Source organism: Lacerta agilis, chromosome 5 (genome assembly GCF_009819535.1).
Source record: "Lacerta agilis isolate rLacAgi1 chromosome 5, rLacAgi1.pri, whole genome shotgun sequence".
In the NCBI taxonomy this organism is placed as follows: Eukaryota; Metazoa; Chordata; class Lepidosauria; order Squamata; family Lacertidae; genus Lacerta; species Lacerta agilis.
Genome location: NC_046316.1, coordinates 46,450,535 through 46,468,235, shown reverse-complemented (window position 1 = coordinate 46,468,235; position 17,701 = coordinate 46,450,535). Strand labels below are relative to the sequence as shown.

Here is a 17,701-nt window from a genome sequence, read left to right as displayed (position 1 = left end):
GTTCTTGGACACTTGGAAGTACATCCTTTTACCTCAACAAGATCCCATCATTCATGCCAAGGATTTTGCTGTGAAAATAGCAAATGGCTTCCTTAATTAAAACAGTAGCTTGCAAACAGAATAAATCCATGTGTGGGGGAAAATCATATCATGAAGGGACTGTTAAGCATGAATATAAATCCCCCTTAGTTACAAAGAGAGAACTCCATATCTTGTAGAAGTACTGAAAATACACTTCTGGAATTTCAATGGGACTGTTATGAATATGTGTGAAGTGCAATGAAGTGCTATATTACAATTCCTTGAATTGCTGTGGTAATGTTCTGGCATCTTTCAATCAGAGGTTATGTTAAGAAGAGCATCTCAGGTTACCAGACTCACGAATTAATGTATTTGACATTTTCCCTAAGGGGCTACATAAGATATTTCTACCTCTTTATGAATTAAGGAACATAAGAAAATGCCAGAGTTCTCAAATAAAAGGCAGTAGCATTCAGGCATACATGCAAATAAATTTAAAGTACTTGTTGTAGTGTTCACCCTTATTTAAGTACAGTGTTTGTTTACCATGGGATTATAAAACTAGCAGAGGGAGCAGTTTGCCATGCTTTGCAAGAAAAGATGCAGGCAAGTAAACTAGAATTAAATTGTGAATGACTTTTCTTGAGCATGATAACAAGCTGAGGAGAATGCTCTCAACTATCCACACAGCGATCCTTTAAAGGAAGAACTGGTTTGGACTACACAGCCAGATCACTATCCTGCTATTAGGCTGTTTTTCCCATAAGCCTATTTCAAAGTAGTGAGAGAAAGAAGTAAAACAAGATAGCAGTTTAGGAACAGTCAGCAATCATTGCTGTTCACCATATCCTAGGCTTTTCCTCTAGGATGCTAGCCACCCATGTAACCATCCCAAACTTTTGAGTTACCTAAAAAATAAAATAAAATAAATTCCTTCCAGTAGCACCTTAGAGACCAACTAAGTTTGTTCTCGGTATGAGCATGCACACGAAAGCTCATACCAAGAACAAACTTAGTTGGTCTCTAAGGTGCTACTGGAAGGAATTTTTTATTTTATTTTGTTTTGACTATGGCAGACCGACACAGCTACCTACCTGTAATTTTGAGTTACCTATTGTTTCCCATCTTATCTCATAAGGAAATGCCCCTGTGGACGTTGCTTTCTTTACTATTCCCCGCTTCAGCCAGAGGAGTAGAAGGTTACCTTTGTTCTCTTGAGTCTTTTCACATGTTCTCCAGCTGTATGCCACACCTTCTTCTGTACAATAAGATCCAATCTCTCACATAGATTAAGACTTGCTTTACAAAATTCCAGGTGACATAATAATATAACCTGCTTCCCCACACTCATTATTGTTTATCAAATGTATGATGCTGTTGATGACAGCTGGGTGCAATGGTCTGTGCAAGATCCTGTATGACAGGTATGAGGAAGCTATGCCCCTCCAGATGTTGTTGAACTCTTAACTCCTGCCATGTTGTAACAGAAATTAGTATTATTATTGGCAAACAGGTCACTTTGGATCCTAAATTACATCTTTTATTCATTTTTGATGGTGCTAATGTCAATCTTATTTGTCAGGAATTTTATATCTTCTGGTCACCACTGATTTAGTGATTTCTCAATGATTGAAGGATGCATCTTGTTACTCTTTGGACTTAGGGTTTTAAAAAGTCATGTTTATCGCCATCTCTGAATAACTGACCCATGAGATACATGTAGCCAAGGGCAGCATGGACCCCTCAGACATTGGATCTGTTGGGGGCTGTTTGTGATTTATATGACCAAACAATCTCATGGTTGTCACATTGCTACTAAATATTATTTTATCTGGTGAGGTTTATGAATACTTGATAAATTTTGTATAAATATGAAACTTGTATCCCACTATGGAATATATTTTGTTACTCATTTTTTAACTTTAAAAAACCATGTATTTTTATTCTCCTTGGCTGTATGACCATTTTTATGATGTATTTTCCTTTGTTGTTTCATTTGCAAATATTATTTTTAATAATAATAATAATAAGAAGAAGAAGAAGAAGAAGAAGAAGAAGAAGAAGCTTCCATTTCCTGGCTCCTTAAATTAACTGCCTGGCGCAGTTGCCTCACTCTTCTTAATAAGTAAGGCCAGCATTCAGCTGCACCAATGGAAACTTGTCTGTCCAGCATGAAGGTTTCCTTATCAAACTAGTTGCATTGGATTTACAAGATGAGTATGGTGGTCATAATGTTTATATAAAAATAGACTTTTGGTTCTCATCTGATTGAAATATCCTGACTATGCCAAGGAGAGAGAATGTGAGCATCTCTGTTTTTGATGGTATTATCAATGGCTGGTTAAGACAAAGACAGGTGCTACATGAATGAGCCTGTATGCTCTGCTGAGGGAAACTTGCTTTGGATGTTCAACAAAGCACAGATGAAATTGGTGTCACGCAAAGATCACAAAATGGGATTTCTACGAGTAGCACTAGAAACATAAATGTTATGAAAGGCAGATACCTTTGGGATATGATAGGCCACAGACTTCCATGTAATCTATTACTCCCGCTGATAAAAACCTTTTGATTTGTGGGTTAAACCCTGAGGCTCTGCAAGTAACCTCATAAATATGCTAATTTGGGGAAATCAAGTACAAGCACAAGCACTGTTGCAAAAACACAGTTTTTATTATTCCATAGCTTCCATAGTTTTATAGCATTAGCTTCATTCATAAAAATAACATTTGAAAAATTGCTGTCTTTATATTTTGGAAAATGCTTTACCCTTTCCTTGGCATCTCACCAATGTCATGCAGATTTTCCAAATACATTAAGCCTGCAATTTACGGACATTTAACTTGTGTGCATTCAGTCTTCTGGGATGAAAGATGCTGGCAATCCCACCTCCCATTTAATCCAATAGGTTTTGACTATGCACAATTTTGACTTTAGACGTGATCTGTGGAATGTAACCTCCATAATTTGCAGGTTTAGTGTAGGATTATGAATGATTCAATATTCAGGTAAAAAACTCATGTTAACTTTCTACATTTCCCAACCAACCTTTTCCAAACTGTAAGAAAGCTTTGACAATTTGATTTTTAAAAGAGAGAGTTATATGTGTTTTTAAAAATCCACATATGTTTGTTACCACTTTTATTAGGTCACTGCAGCAAACCATTTGTTTAATAAGCGTGCTGCTAGAAATTATATGTACATGTGCACACAAACACACATATTTATATATATTGCTTGCAAGGGTAAACATTTTGAACTTTGTATGGGTCTTCCAGCACTGTATGTTATGGAATATTTTTAAACAAATATAAAACTCTAGAGTTACTTTAAACTTTAAATGCAATAGTAGGCTATAATAATGGAGGACTGTGTCTGCAGGTTCTGTTTCATAACTAAATTGTTTCTATGAAGAAGAATGATTTCAGTTTGTAAGCATTCAGACACCAGTCTGGGATTGCAATCAGGCCCTGGTGTGCTAATGTTCTTGTCAGCTTCAAAGCACCAGGGCCTAAGCACTTCTGGCATTATGAAAGAGAGGCCTTGGAGGGGGGAACCACTTTGCACCATACTTTTGGTCCTACTGAGGAATCCGATGTGGTATGTAGAGTGTCCTATTAAGATGGGGAAAACCAGGATTCAAACCCTTGCATAATAGTTATGCTCACTAGGGCATCACTCAGTTGGTCCCTAGAGCCCTTTTCAAATTAAAGTTCTCCTCTTGTGCAGCAAACACATTGAAGGGGATTCTACCTTTAAAGGTAAAGGACCCCTGGATGGTTAAGTCCAGTTAAAGGTGACTATAGGGTGCAGCGCTCATCTCGCTTCAGGCTGAAGGAGCCAGCATTTGTCCACAGACAGCTTTCCTGGTCATGTGGCCAGCATGACTAAACTGCTTCTGGCACACGGAACACAAGTGCCAGAGGACATGGAAATCTCGTTTACCTTCCTGCCACAGCAGTACTGTACCTATTTATCTACTTGCACTGGTATGCTTTCAAACTGCTAGGTTGGCAGAAGCTGGGACAGAGCAACGGGAACTCACCCCATCACGCAGATTCAAACTGCCGATCTTCTGATTGGCAAGGTCGATTTACCTTTACCTACCTTTAATCCCACATTGACTGTCATCCATGAGTTCCCCAATGTCTATCTGATGGATGTGATATGTGAAAACAGAGCCTGCCATAGGTTCCTCACCCAGATGGGAATCTTTGAATGTTCAGCATTTGTGATAATGTAGAGAGCATTTGTCCCTTTTTCAGATGTTGCTCCAAACATGTTGAGGTGGGTCAGTAGATGCTGTTTCACTTCCCCTCCCCCACATTCTCTGTACCTGTGGAAGGCATTTGTCTAAAAAGGGTTTATTTCAACCTAACCTGCCTCAAAGAATGGGACGCAGGGGCAGTAGCACAGCTTAAAGCAGTACAGATTTTTTTTATGACTGGCTCATGGAGCACCAGATTTTTTTTATGACTGGCTCATGGAGACCATTTTGTGTGGTCCCCCATCCACCCTGTTGCACCTGGTGGGAACTCTGCTCTACTCTGTTGAGAACAGATACCACAGAGATCACCCTCTCATTTACCACGTGTCTCAGATTTAATACAGAGCTGGTAGATGTGTCTATATATGTACACATATTTCAGCTGGAAATCAAATATTGAGGAAGAAGAAGCTCCACAACCTGCAACATGGCAAGGCATTTTTAATATTAGCCCATATTAGTGTCATGTGTCTTAAATGAGTTATTATTGGATATTTCACATATAGTGCATTTTGTTTTAGGTAAAAAGAGGCAGTAAGTTGTAATTTGTTCTTTTCCTGTTCCTCCAAATGAAAATGCCTCTTGTGTCTAATTGTTGTCTGTTGTACTTCTAAAGTTGAAAGTTTGTCTTAGTCAGAAGGGGTGTTACTTGTTTTCCTTGGGAAAATATAGCAGACAAATGACACTAAAATGCGTTAATCTTAAGACTTTGTCAATACCAACTCCTTCTACGACAGAACATGCATTTTGGCTCTGTGGGAGTGCATAATAATTTTATCCAGGGAGAAATTCAATTACAATTTTTGATGATACTGTAAGAAGTAATAATTTTATAGAGTTTAAGTATCCATATCAGCACTCTCCAGGCAGTTTACTTTGCATTGTGCCTGACCGTATCATATTAAATATGTCATCAGGGCTCAGTGATTAGTAACCCCTCTGCTAAAGTTTTACTGTCTTTTTTGTTTTTCCTATTTATAATTTCTTAATTTATTAACAATGAAAAATGAAAGAATGCAATTAATGCGAATTTTTTTTTTTTGCTATCATAACTGGTGCTAGCAGAAACATGTATTTTAGTGTGGATGGAATAAAATAAAAACCTAGTCATCGAGAAGTATTGGAAGGTTTAGACCAGGTTTCCTCAACCTCGGTTCTCCAGATGTTTTTGGCCTACAACCATGATCCATAGCTAGCAGGACCAGTGGTCAGGGATGCTGGGAATTGTAGTCTCAAAACAACTGGAGGGTTGAGGTTGAGAAAGCCTGGTTTAGACTTTTTGTGGTTTGGAGTCATTTATTGCAAATCTGAAGTTTGAAATCTGGTTTATCATGCTTAACTTTCCTAAACTTGATTTGTGATCATGCCTGTGAGCATGTCCTTCACATGTATTATGACCTGAACTACCATAGTATAGGACTATGAGACTGTGGGCAGGAAGCTGAAGGGTTTTGGGGCACAAGTGGGTTTCTTCATCACTCCTTCCTGCTGAAGGTTGTGGACCAGGAAGAGAGAGGAGAATACTGGAAGTAAATCACTGGCCGCACAGGTGTTGTTGTCATGAAATGTTTGGCTTCATAGAATCATAGAATTGTCGAGTTGAAAGGAACCACGAGGGTCATTTGGTCCACTCCCTGAAATGCAGGCACCCTTTTGCTCAATGTGGGGCTTGAACCCACGACCTTGAGATTAAGTGTCTCATGCCTTACTGACAAGGTCTCCACTTCCTTGAGAAAGGACTTCTGGCAAGAGATGGTGTGGCAGACAGTAAAGCCAGACCAGTGTCTGGTGATGCAGTCCCTCAGAAATTCCACCAGAGTGCTGGAGCCTCTCTCTGATTAAGCTACCAAGACAGCTAGCCAGAGCAGGGGGTGGGGGAGAGAATAAAATTAGCAGTTTCAGGGGGAGTTTCTTAAATTAGGGATAGAGAAGGAAAGAGCTGGAGTTTGACAGGGACAGAGATAGGACTTGATTTGAAATGTGAGGTAGGGATTAGGATAGGATTTGACTGGGGGAGAAACGGTTCTGATTTGAGTTGAACATCCATACTGAGACAACTATCTATAGCACTATATGTAAAGGAAATTTATATTTGTGAAGAGGTCCATGGCCTGGGGCATGGAAGGCTGATTCAGAGTATATGAGTAAAAATTGTAGGGGAGGGAAACAACAGTGACATTACTGTGTGTTTCTGCTATAGACTTCCAAGCCAGACTGAAAACTTGGGTGATGCCTTCCTAGAGGAGATTACGAAATATTAAAAAAGGAGAGATTTGGTATTGACTGAGGCTCTGAGATTACATTCGCAAGCTTCTTCAGTAATCTATAAGCATTTATTCATTAATAGTATATTTGGTTGGCTTTTGATATGATGAAAATTCACATACTTACCTGCTTATGAAATAACTTAGGTTAAAATATTTTCATATGACTACCGTGGTATAATCAACTGGACTGTGATTATTGATTGCAGCAGTTTTCCTTGATAATATATTTGTTTATGTGTGGTGAACAGTTCAAATGAATGCTGATACCGTAAGTGAAAATTATTGCCATCGTGCAGAATGTAAAATCTCCTTCAACAAATGGCTTTTTAATAATATAACTGTGATAGAACTCTGTTGGAAATTGTTTATATTTTATCTGTATTTTATCTTCCCATTTAAAACTAGTACTCTGAAGAAACCCTACAGACTGAAATATATGTCTTACATCATTGGTTCATGTAGCCCCAAATGGTCCCTCCTGTCTGATGACAGATATCCAAAGCCTTAGGCAGAGGTCTTTTCTCGTTCTGCTGCCCGATACTGGTTTTTAACTGGGGAAAAGTCTGCAAGTCACTTTCCAAACTGTGTGTTGTGACTCATTAGTGTGTCAGCTGCATTGTGTAGGTGCGTTGCGTGAATGCTCCCCACACTCCTCCCAGGGCTTAAAAGGAGTTAGCTTAATCTCTGGTTTGCTAGTTAAACTGAATTACTGTATCGCGAAATGATGCATGCCTAAAAAGTGTGCGAGCAACATTAAAAGTTTGGAAAGCTCTGCTGTAAGCCATAAACCATAGCTTACCATGCACAAGCAAATCACTCACTTTTCATTCCTCCCCACTAGCACTTGAGAAAACAAACCATGAGCCCTGGCTTAGCATTACGTCTGAATTGGAGATTGTGGTATGTTTTGCTTAGAACAAACCACAATGACCAATTAAGGTTTTGTTCTTGGTTTACCAGTCATATTTTGTGTGAAACAAACCCCAATCCAGGCTACTTGAATAAAATATGGGAGGGGGGGTGCAACAGGCAGAGGCGCAAGCTTGTGAGAGCGATGAGGGAGGCATGTTGTGTGCATGTCATTAGGGCGTTAGGAGGAGCTGGGGGCGGTTGCGTGACTTCAGTGGCCAGTGGCTCCTCCTCCTCCTGGTGCTGCCACTGGTGGGAAGCTGATTTGACCCTCCATGGCAAGAGGAAGAGAAGGAGCCGTCACTGGAGCTGAGCAACACTCAGCTCCGTGCTTTGCCTCCATGTTTTTTGGGCATTGGGGAAGGCAAAAGGACTCAGCCCCCAGGAGCTGGTGCCCTTGGTCCCAGGTAAGCCCCTGGGCTTAATGATTTCATCCATGATAAATTATTCTCTGCCTGACACTGTGTTGCAACATCTAACATCCCGTGGTACTATTATCTGTGGAAAGGGAAATTATGAAGAATTAAATGTATTCCGAACTTGAATTACCGTATATACCAGAGTATAAGCCGACCCGAATATAAACCGAGGCACCTAATTTTCCTACAAAAACCTGGGAAAGCTTATTGACTCAAGTATTAGCCGATTCACCTTTGCCGCTGTGGAGGAGGAGGAGGAACGAGCAGCCCGAAAGCAGCCCTTTGGGCTGCTCCTTCCTCTTCCTCCTTTGCCAAGTTTGCATTTATGCGAGCAGTTCAGGAATGGAACAAGCTACCTGGGGAGAGTAAAGAACCACTGTTCTTGTACACTTCTTAAGGAATGGTTGACTGGGGTGAGCGGGCAGTGGTGGCACAAGTGGAGAGAAAGGGCTTCTTTCTCGCCACCCCCACCGCCCGCCTCACTCAAGTATAAGCCGAGGGCAGCTTTTTCAGCACAAAAAATTGCTGAAAAACTAGGCTTATACTCAAGTATATACAGTAACAATAATTTCCAGAGGTTTTTTCTATAGGGCACATGAGTTGGGAGACAGGAGAAAAGACTTAAAGCCCCATCCACTCACTTTTCCTCTCCCTCACGCCCCCATCCATTTTTCTTTTCTGTTGTGTCGTTCAGACTGCAAAACTGAGAACAGGTATTATTTTATTGTTACTCTGTGTAAAAAATAAACTGGGAGCCTTTTTTTGACTGAAGAGTGGGAAATAATGCTTCAATTAAATAAATAATCAAGCCACTTTCATTAGGAAAAAAGTTGAGGTGCAGAAGCCGATGCAGTATTTAATAATTCCCCCAAAATTGCTGTGGTGCAGTGCACAAAATGTGATGCTAAGAAGGTATGCAAGGAAATATGGTGGCAATGCAGGAAAAGGAACGGATTAGGATTAGAATATGTGGTTGTGGTGCAACAAGGATGTAAATTATTCCATGACTATCACCTTTAGGTGGAAATATGCTCATGTAAGCAACTTGTGCAGTACTTTTTTGCAAAGTAATTGAAAACAGAATTACTGAAAGTTCTGCATATATACTACAAAACACTGAACCAGGTTGACTCTAGGGATATCATTAGCTGGTGCAGTTTTATTTTTGTTTTTTAAATGTTAAATATGTATTGAAAGTAGTTTTTTTATAACCCCCCCCCCCACAAAACTAAGGATGAGTTGCAAAGAGAAGACAAGTGTAAGCTATTTTGAACCTTCCAAGAGACCTACATTCAACCATGGTTTGGAAATCTGTAATTGCCTACTATCTGTTAAATCCAGTCTGCAGCAAGAAGAGTAGATGACTATTTTTTTTTTAAATGGCTCTGTGCATGCAGATGAACCTGGGAGCAGAGCTTGCCTGTATTGTCATTTGCATGCATGCTTCTTCTTCTTTTTACGCTTAAGCCAAGTACTTAGATATTCAAGGTTATAGATGATCAACAGGCAACAAGAATATATCACTGAAGAACCCCTATCCACAAGCCCCAATAAATGGGCCCCAGTGGGGGCGTAGCGGTCTTGTAACTGGTCAGACTGCAAGGGTGAAACAGGTGCAGAATGCCGGCAACCTGTCTTTTTCATCAGCATCCTTTGGTCATTGCGAACAACGGTGAACTTACCCGTTGTTGGAATCTTCATGAACTTATCTATAAACATCAAGAAAACCAAAAACAGAAGCAAGCACTTACAAAATCTAGTAAAACCAGATTTTACAAGTTCATTTTAGTGGGGGTAATTCGTTAATTTCTGAGGCATTGTGTCAGGATTTGTCTTTGTCTTATAAATTTGATAAACAATGTACATAATCTAGCTTATAATTGTTTGTATTATCTTCACCATTGTGTTGCTTGGGTTGTATCATTATCTTTGCTGGCAGCACAGGTTTCATCTTTCCAAAGTTATGAGATGAGCAACAAGAAACACTCTTGGAATGTAATGTTTTGAACTCCCTGGATCAAAACCCAGGTTGTAAATATGTGTAAAATAAACCATATTTCTTAAAGCCACTAGTCTCCAGTGTGTCTCATTCCAAAGGAACAAAAACCCTGGTTAAGTGCCAAGATCCCTGGCATTTTGCTACCACTTGGCAGAATTAGGGCGGCTTCTGAATTATTTTATTTGCTTTGTACTAATTTAACACTCTTAATTAACCAGCATAAAACATGTTCTGTGTTTTGTCACCAATATTCCCTCTTTCCCTACCATAATTATAAGCCCCTACCCCTGAATTATTTCCCCAAATGTTCCTCCAAATTCAGGCAAAAACAAAAGACTAGCCCTCATATTATTCCCAGGTAAGTGTGCAAAGGATTGTAGCCTTAATATTATAACATACAGCTATTAAAATTATGTTCTTACCCAAGTCAAATACTGTATATTGAATTGGACTTAGGTTTGTATATAATATATTCATGTTTCCAGTCCATCCAGCTCTTAATCTGGAGTTAAGATATTAGACAGGGCAAGTTTGTGTGTTTGATAAAATGTATACACCACTTGATTGTAAAAAACAAACAAAAAAACCCTTTCAAAATGGTTAGACTTGATGGATTGGTAACATAATTTGCTTACATAATGTACACCTTAGAAAATGATGTATATTATCAACAACAGGTTGACTTCAGCCATTCTGCTTTCATTTAACCAACTACACAGAACACCTTTGTCTAAAGCAGCCTCAGTAAAAAAAAATGACCATGTTCCCCCCCCCCCACTTTCTTTCTCTTTTCAGATCGCATTTTCACAACACAATACCATCATGGACCTGGTACAGTTTTTTGTTACCTTCTTCAGGTAAATTTTCCACTCTCAACAATTCTACAATTCATATATGCGAAGTTATGTGATGTTCAAACTTGGATATTTTATCCCTTTTGTATAATTCTTAAAAACATCATAGACTACACAGTCTACATTATGCAGGTACTGAAGTAACACAGCTCCCCCCCTTTTTTGGTGATTTGACTTGTGAATGGTCACACTCACATTCTGACAACTGTCTTCCCATATTTAAGGTTAAGTATTTTTTCTAACATGTGAAACTGGAATCATAACAAGTATGTATTACGTGGCTTGATTATTTCAGACTTTTCTTTGCTTGTGCTGCTGTTATTTAGGTTTGATTGCAAGCTTTTTTTCTGAATGGTGAGTCTCCTTTCAGGAAAGGAGCTTCAACTAGGGGGGAACCAAAACGGCCACTTCCAATTTCCCACCCTATTTGCAGATAGTAAATTTTGGCGGTCTGTTCCAGTTTCATTTTGGGGAGCCAAACCAGTTGAGGGTGGGAGCTTACAGTTGTGGCTGAGAGCTGCTTGGTTTGTCTTTCTATTCTTCTCTTAATAGCTATTAAAGCCCTGACTTTGCTGGCAGCTTTTGCAGCAGAGCAGCAAGAGGACTTGAACTGCTGCTACTCCCATTCTTCCTCTGCCTCCTCTGCAATTGTAACCTCCTTCCACTCCCCCATATCATTTCTCCCTTTTTTCTGTTTTGATTAACCAATGAGTAGTGATATATCATTACTATGATTGGTGCTAACATATTTTAACCATGATGAAGTCATGTGGGGGGAATTAGTATGAGAGAGCAGGTAAGCACCTAGTGCAGCAGCTTACTCTAGATCTCTTAACCATAGATTGTTATCTGCACCAGTCCAATGAGCCCTTTTAATCTGCTTTGGTTCTCTCTCTCTCTCTCTCTCTCTCTCTCTCTCTCTCTCTCTGTGTGTGTGTGTATATACATACACATACATACATACATACACACACACACACACCTACATCCAATATATGTCTGAGTAAATCTTATCTCACAGTTCATTTTGGGAACAAAGAAGGGATTGCAGATGATGGACAATAATCAACTAAGACACACTTAAATTACTTGTCTATTGATTTAAATGGGTCCATTCTGAGTATGAGCAATATTGGATGTTACCATTTAGCTTCAAAGACTGTATGACAAGTATAAACCCTTGGCTATTAAGTTTTCACTAATAACTTTTTATTTTGCATATTATGTATTTTCAAATAGAGTGAAAAACTACAATAACTCCAAAATGCATTTCAATTTTGTTTGAAGGTTCATTTATGTTTTAGATTTTACATTACAAACAATTACATATGTCACTTGTCTACAGTAAGTGGAGTTTATAGCCTCAGTTGTCAAATGTCCATGACATTTTATTCCACATGGAAAGCCTCTTCATTAAACACTCTATCCCCCTTTGACTTACTGCTCTTCTATCCCAATCAATGAAATGGTGGAGCAAAAAAAGGGGGGTTCTGTAATTCTTTTTAGCTTGGTTCTTGGCAATGGCTTAACAGATTTACATTCTACCATTTGTGAGTCTCTGGGGCAGATATTTATTATCACACACACACACACACACCTTTTGGTGCAGATAGAGCAGGCACCCCCAAACTGCGGCCCTCCAGATGTTTTGGCCTACAACTCCCATGATCCCTAGCTAACAGAACCAGTGGTCAGGGATGATGGGAATTGTAGTCCAAAACATCTGGAGGCCTGAAGTTTGGGGATGCCTGAGATAGAGGGATGGTGCTAAGAGAGAAGGGTGCACAGAGAAAGTGGACATGCCGCAGACAGTGAAAAAACGGGGAAGTTATATAGAAAGGAGAAGAGTAAGATAGTTAACAAAGGGCTATAGGACCATAAAGACCTGCTGAGTTGCTGCCTGTTGCCATTACTGCCCAATCTATTATGATTTTCCTTCTTAGGTAGTAGCAGGTTAGGTGTTTGGTGATGGGGGGAGCCTGAATTCCAACTCCTCTGCAGTTATTGGAAAGCGGATGACTTGGATCACAGGCAGAGAAGCTGTGAACAGGCAGGCCTGCAAGTGGCAGATTTTTGCCATGAGTAACATGGGAACTGTGCTTTGTACATTCATATTAAAATAGACAATGGGGAAAGTTTGAAGAATACTGGTACCTTTATTTTGAAGTGCTTTTATTATAAAATCAATTTATTCATGTCACCCAATAAAAATACATTACACAGTGTGAACATGTTGATTTTATAATAAAAGGGTTTGCGTAAAATGGTTAATATGTATGAATTGTAGTAGCATAGAGAGGAAAAGCAGTAAAGCTCAAAATGTATCAGGGCATTTTCTGAAATGAAAAGGCTACAGGATCTTTGAATTTCTTTGTCTTTTTTCATGAGCTAGTATGTAGCTTTTCAGTTTCTTGATTGAATTTAGGATCAGCCTTCTAATGTTCATACTGCAGCTCAGGCATGACTTTAATGTCCATATAGAGGTCTAGTTTACAATGGCACGACTGCATAGCTTTCTGATTACATTTTATATTCATAAATCAATTTAAGTGAAAACAACCTACAATCAGACTCTAAAGGACAGTTTGGAAAGAACAACAGGTAACAAAATGCAGAAAGGCTGCAGTCCATATACTATCTACTCATGTGCAGTCATAATGTAGCCTTATAGATTTTAGTGGAAATTTGCTGCATAAAGTAGGCTGTGAGCTATGACCAAATAGTCTGATTTAATTGGTAGCTGATATAAAATATGATAGCTGATACAGAATAACACTGGATAGTTGCGCCTACCATTGTATCCTGTTCCTGGAAGCAGAGATATCTAGAGGTGATACCCTTAAATACTCACCAGAGCAAAGGTAGTGAAACCAGCTGTGGAATGGTTGAAACCTGGGAGCTCAATGAGCAGGGTATAGGGACATAGGCTTGGGCACTAGGGTAGCCAGGTGTCAGAATAAAAGATTAACAGCTATTCTCCCTTTTAAGCTTCTTGTAGATTATCCAAGCGTAAATTATTGCATGTACTTCTTCTGATATGGAAATTAATATCCATGTGCATTGTGGAATGCATACTAAATGTATCATGTGAAGGACAGGGGTGCATTTCTGTTTAACCTTGTCCTTTGGGGAAGGAACACATTGCATGCACTAGCTTCCTGAAGCATTTATGTGGAATAAAATAGACATTCATGCATCCAGTCACACATTATGTTTTAAATCAACTTCATTTCTTTGAAGAAATATAAAATATTTTATCCTTCAGCATAGGTGCAGAATGTATAAAATATGAAAGTCTTTTCCAGGAGTAACAGAAACAGAATCACACTTAACGGGTCAGAAGTTTTATTTATCCTATAAAGATCTATTTCCGTTTTTGAAAAATTAAACTACCCTGACTATAAATCTTTTTTTATTTCTTCTTTGAACTAGATGAAAGGAGGTACTGCAGAGTTACTAGAGTTCAAATCTCGAACTTTATTAGGCCATATACTATAAGATGTTTACGGAGTATTTGCTTTCATTTGACAGCATGTTGTTAAATTGTGAGAGCTTTGTCACTGTATGTTAAGCACATGCTGTCAATTAAGCTTTTTTCTGGCACATGATGCATCCTTTATCTGACATGGGATTAAGTACCAAAATCTATTTAGATTATGCATGATTTTCATGTGTTTGACATGATAGAGAATTTGGTAACATAAATATGTCAAATCCAGTTGAATTTCTAAAGAGTAAAATCCACTGATTAGTCCTTCCAGTCATCTTTCTCTATTGTACTACTACTCACCAAGAAGGTCATGGCTACCAGTTATTCTCTGTAGAGGGAATGTGCTTTAGGTAGTCTAATGGGTCATTCAGTTACCAAAATGGCTCCAGGTTTGAATATATGGAGCACAATCCGTGCCCTGAAACTAAAGACCAGTGGGCTTTCTATGGTAGAATGGTAGATTTTTCCACCTTGCCAAGTTTTGGGTGACATTTAGTTGGGTTCAAACAAGTTGGTTTATAGGATGAAGTTACCTGTAATAACTGTTTTTGAATGATATTACTAATCTTGTAAACTGTGGACATCCGTCCATTGTCAGCTCTTACTGTGTTATGATGGAAACAAGTATAATTGCTAGGCACAATTTATAGGGAGTAAAGTGGCTAAGTGAGTGGCACTGTTAACAGAAGTATAAGCAACAGATATAAATAGACATATCTTCTATGCAAAACAGCACTGTTCTCTGTATGGTGAGTTTAAAATGAATTTGGGTTCTGCTACTTAATTTGAGAATTCCACTTCAGAAGCAAAACCACACATTATCATTTAAATGGCTTTTGATTGCACTTGCATTTTAATAGTTTATTTTATTTTATATAACCCATGTTTTAACTTTACTTACATTTCTGGCTAAAAAGTGGTGTTTTAATGCCAGTAGAGAAGAAGGAGTTGCAAGTGAGCTAATTCTTTATAGATAGTCCACCTGAGAATGGTTATATTAGCATAGTAATAATATGCTGAGATAGTAGCAGTTTCATGAAGATACTAAATAGCATAGAACACTGAGCTCGGTCCCCCTGTATCCCCTTCTGAAATCAGTCCTCCAAGGAAGAACTGGAGCCACATAGCATTGTGCTGTCATGGCCCAAAACAGCCAAATTGTCTAGTATGCCATATTCATTTTTTTCCAGTTCTTGATTTCTTGCTTTGGCATGAAGGTTTATAGATCCACTGACATCTCTTGAACTCTGCTTAGATGAACAACTTCAGATGCCATGTCACTGTACCTTCTTTTCTTCACACTGTTGACTCGTACAAGTTGTGAAGAGGTGATTGCTCAGCTTCAACTGACATCCTGTTCTGCGACACTCATGCCTTGCAAATCATATTTTCAAAATAAGTGAAAGAATGTGGCATAGTTCATAGGAAATCAACCACTAAAATAATTCTTGATTAGCAAAATATCAATCACTCCTTATTATTCTAGTTGGCTCCACAAAGTGCAGGAATCCTGTTCACATGTATATCTGATTTGCTTCCCCAATTAAATATGTTGCTGAAGTCTGTAATTACTTGATTTGAATATGAATTTGCCTGCCTACAATGCTCACATATATTATGAGTTGAGTGCCATTTCCTCAAGGAGATAATCTCCAACCTGGAATAGTAAATGGAATTCTGCACATGTATACTTAACATTAAAGCTGAAAAAACTGCTTAGTAGGTGCATGAAAAAAACTTAACCTCTTAATCTAAAGGAAGCACTTTGTTTACTGTTTTGAAGTATATGTGACCATAGAAACTAGTTAAGCAGTATTTTGTTTGGCAAGCATCTTCTTTATTTAGGTTGATCAATTATTTTGATTATTTATTGTAAACTTTGTAAAAGTGGGCTGTTGTCTTTAATTCATCTCTTTCTAAGTAACTTTCCATCAAGGCTTGTGCAGTAAAATGGGTGCCAGGGAGATGAACTACTATTCCTGAGATGCAAAATAATAATGCCTCTCAACATGCATGTGCAAACATCATAAGCTAGAGAGAACTCTCAACAAACATTAAGAGTCATCTGAAATTTTCATGTATAAAAAGCCAGTTATAAATTGAAGAATGGGGAATTTGCCTTTCACTATTCCTAATGCCTGTTGTCTTTGTCCATGGAGTTTTCTTGGCAGGGATACTGGAGTGGGTTGCCAGTTCCTCCTCCAGGTGGATCACGTTTGGTCCAAACTCTCCACCATGACCTGTCCATCTTGACCTGTCCATAGCTTCCCTGAGTAATTCAAGCCCCTTCGCCACGACAAGGCAGTGATCCATGAAGGGCAAGTTTGGAAAACTCAGCAGTGGCCAGAGGATTGGAGAAGATCAGTCTACATCCCAATCCCAAAGAAGGGCAGTGCCAAAGAATGCTCCAACTACCGCACAATTGCACTCATTTCACACGCTAGCAAGGTTATGCTTAAAATTCTACAAGGCAGGCTTAAGCAGTATGTGGACCGAGAACTCCCAGAAGTGCAAGCTGGATTTCGAAGGGGCAGAGGAACCAGAGACCAAATTGCAAACATGCGCTGGATTATGGAGAAAGCTAGAGAGTTCCAGCAAAACATCTACTTCTGCTTCATTGACTACGCAAAAGCATTTGACTGTGTCGACCACAGCAAACTATGGCAAGTTCTTAAAGAAATGGGAGTGCCGGATCACCTCATTTGTCTCCTGAGAAATCTCTATGTGGGACAAGAAGCTACAGTTAGAACTGGATATGGAACAACTGATTGGTTCAAAATTGGGAAAGGAGTACGACAAGGCTGTATATTGTCTCCCTGCTTATTTAACTTATATGCAGAATTCATCATGCGAAAGGCTGGACTGGATGAATCCCAAACCGGAATTAAGATTGCCGGAAAAAATATCAACAACCTCAGATATGCTGATGATACTACCTTGATGGCAGAAAGTGAGGAGGAATTAAAGAATCTTTTAATGAGGGTGAAAGAGGAGAGCGCAAAATATGGTCTGAAGCTCAACATCAAAAAAACTAAGATCATGGCCACTGGTCCCATCACCTCCTGGCAAATAGAAGGGGAAGAAATGGAGGCAGTGAGAGATTTCACTTTCTTGGGTTCCATGATCACTGCAGATGGTGACAGCAGTCACGAAATTAGAAGACGCCTGCTTCTTGGGAGAAAAGCAATGACAAACCTAGACAGCATCTTAAAAAGCAAAGACATCACCTTGCCAACAAAGGTCCGTATAGTTAAAGCTATGGTTTTCCCAGTAGTAATGTACGGAAGTGAGAGCTGGACCATAAAGAAGGCTGATCGCCGAAGAATTGATGCTTTTGAATTATGGTGCTGGAGGAGACTCTTGAGAGTCCCATGGACTGCAAGAAGATCAAACCTATCCATTCTCAAAGAAATCAGCCCTGAGTGCTCACTAGAAGGACAGATCCTGAAGTTGAGGCTCCAGTACTTTGGCCACC

The 17,701-nt window shown here is 39.1% G+C and overlaps 1 protein-coding gene across 3 annotated transcripts in view; it reads left to right on the top strand.

Moving 5' to 3' along the window:
* ATRNL1 (attractin like 1) overlaps window positions 1-17,701 on the top strand; it is a 505,113-nt gene that overhangs the window by 230,166 nt on the left and 257,246 nt on the right. For all 3 annotated transcript variants that reach the window (XM_033149571.1, XM_033149570.1, XM_033149569.1), the window contains one exon: window positions 10,678-10,739. In XM_033149571.1, the coding sequence (XP_033005462.1) occupies window positions 10,678-10,739 (62 nt within the window). The remainder of the gene's footprint in view (window positions 1-10,677; window positions 10,740-17,701) is intronic.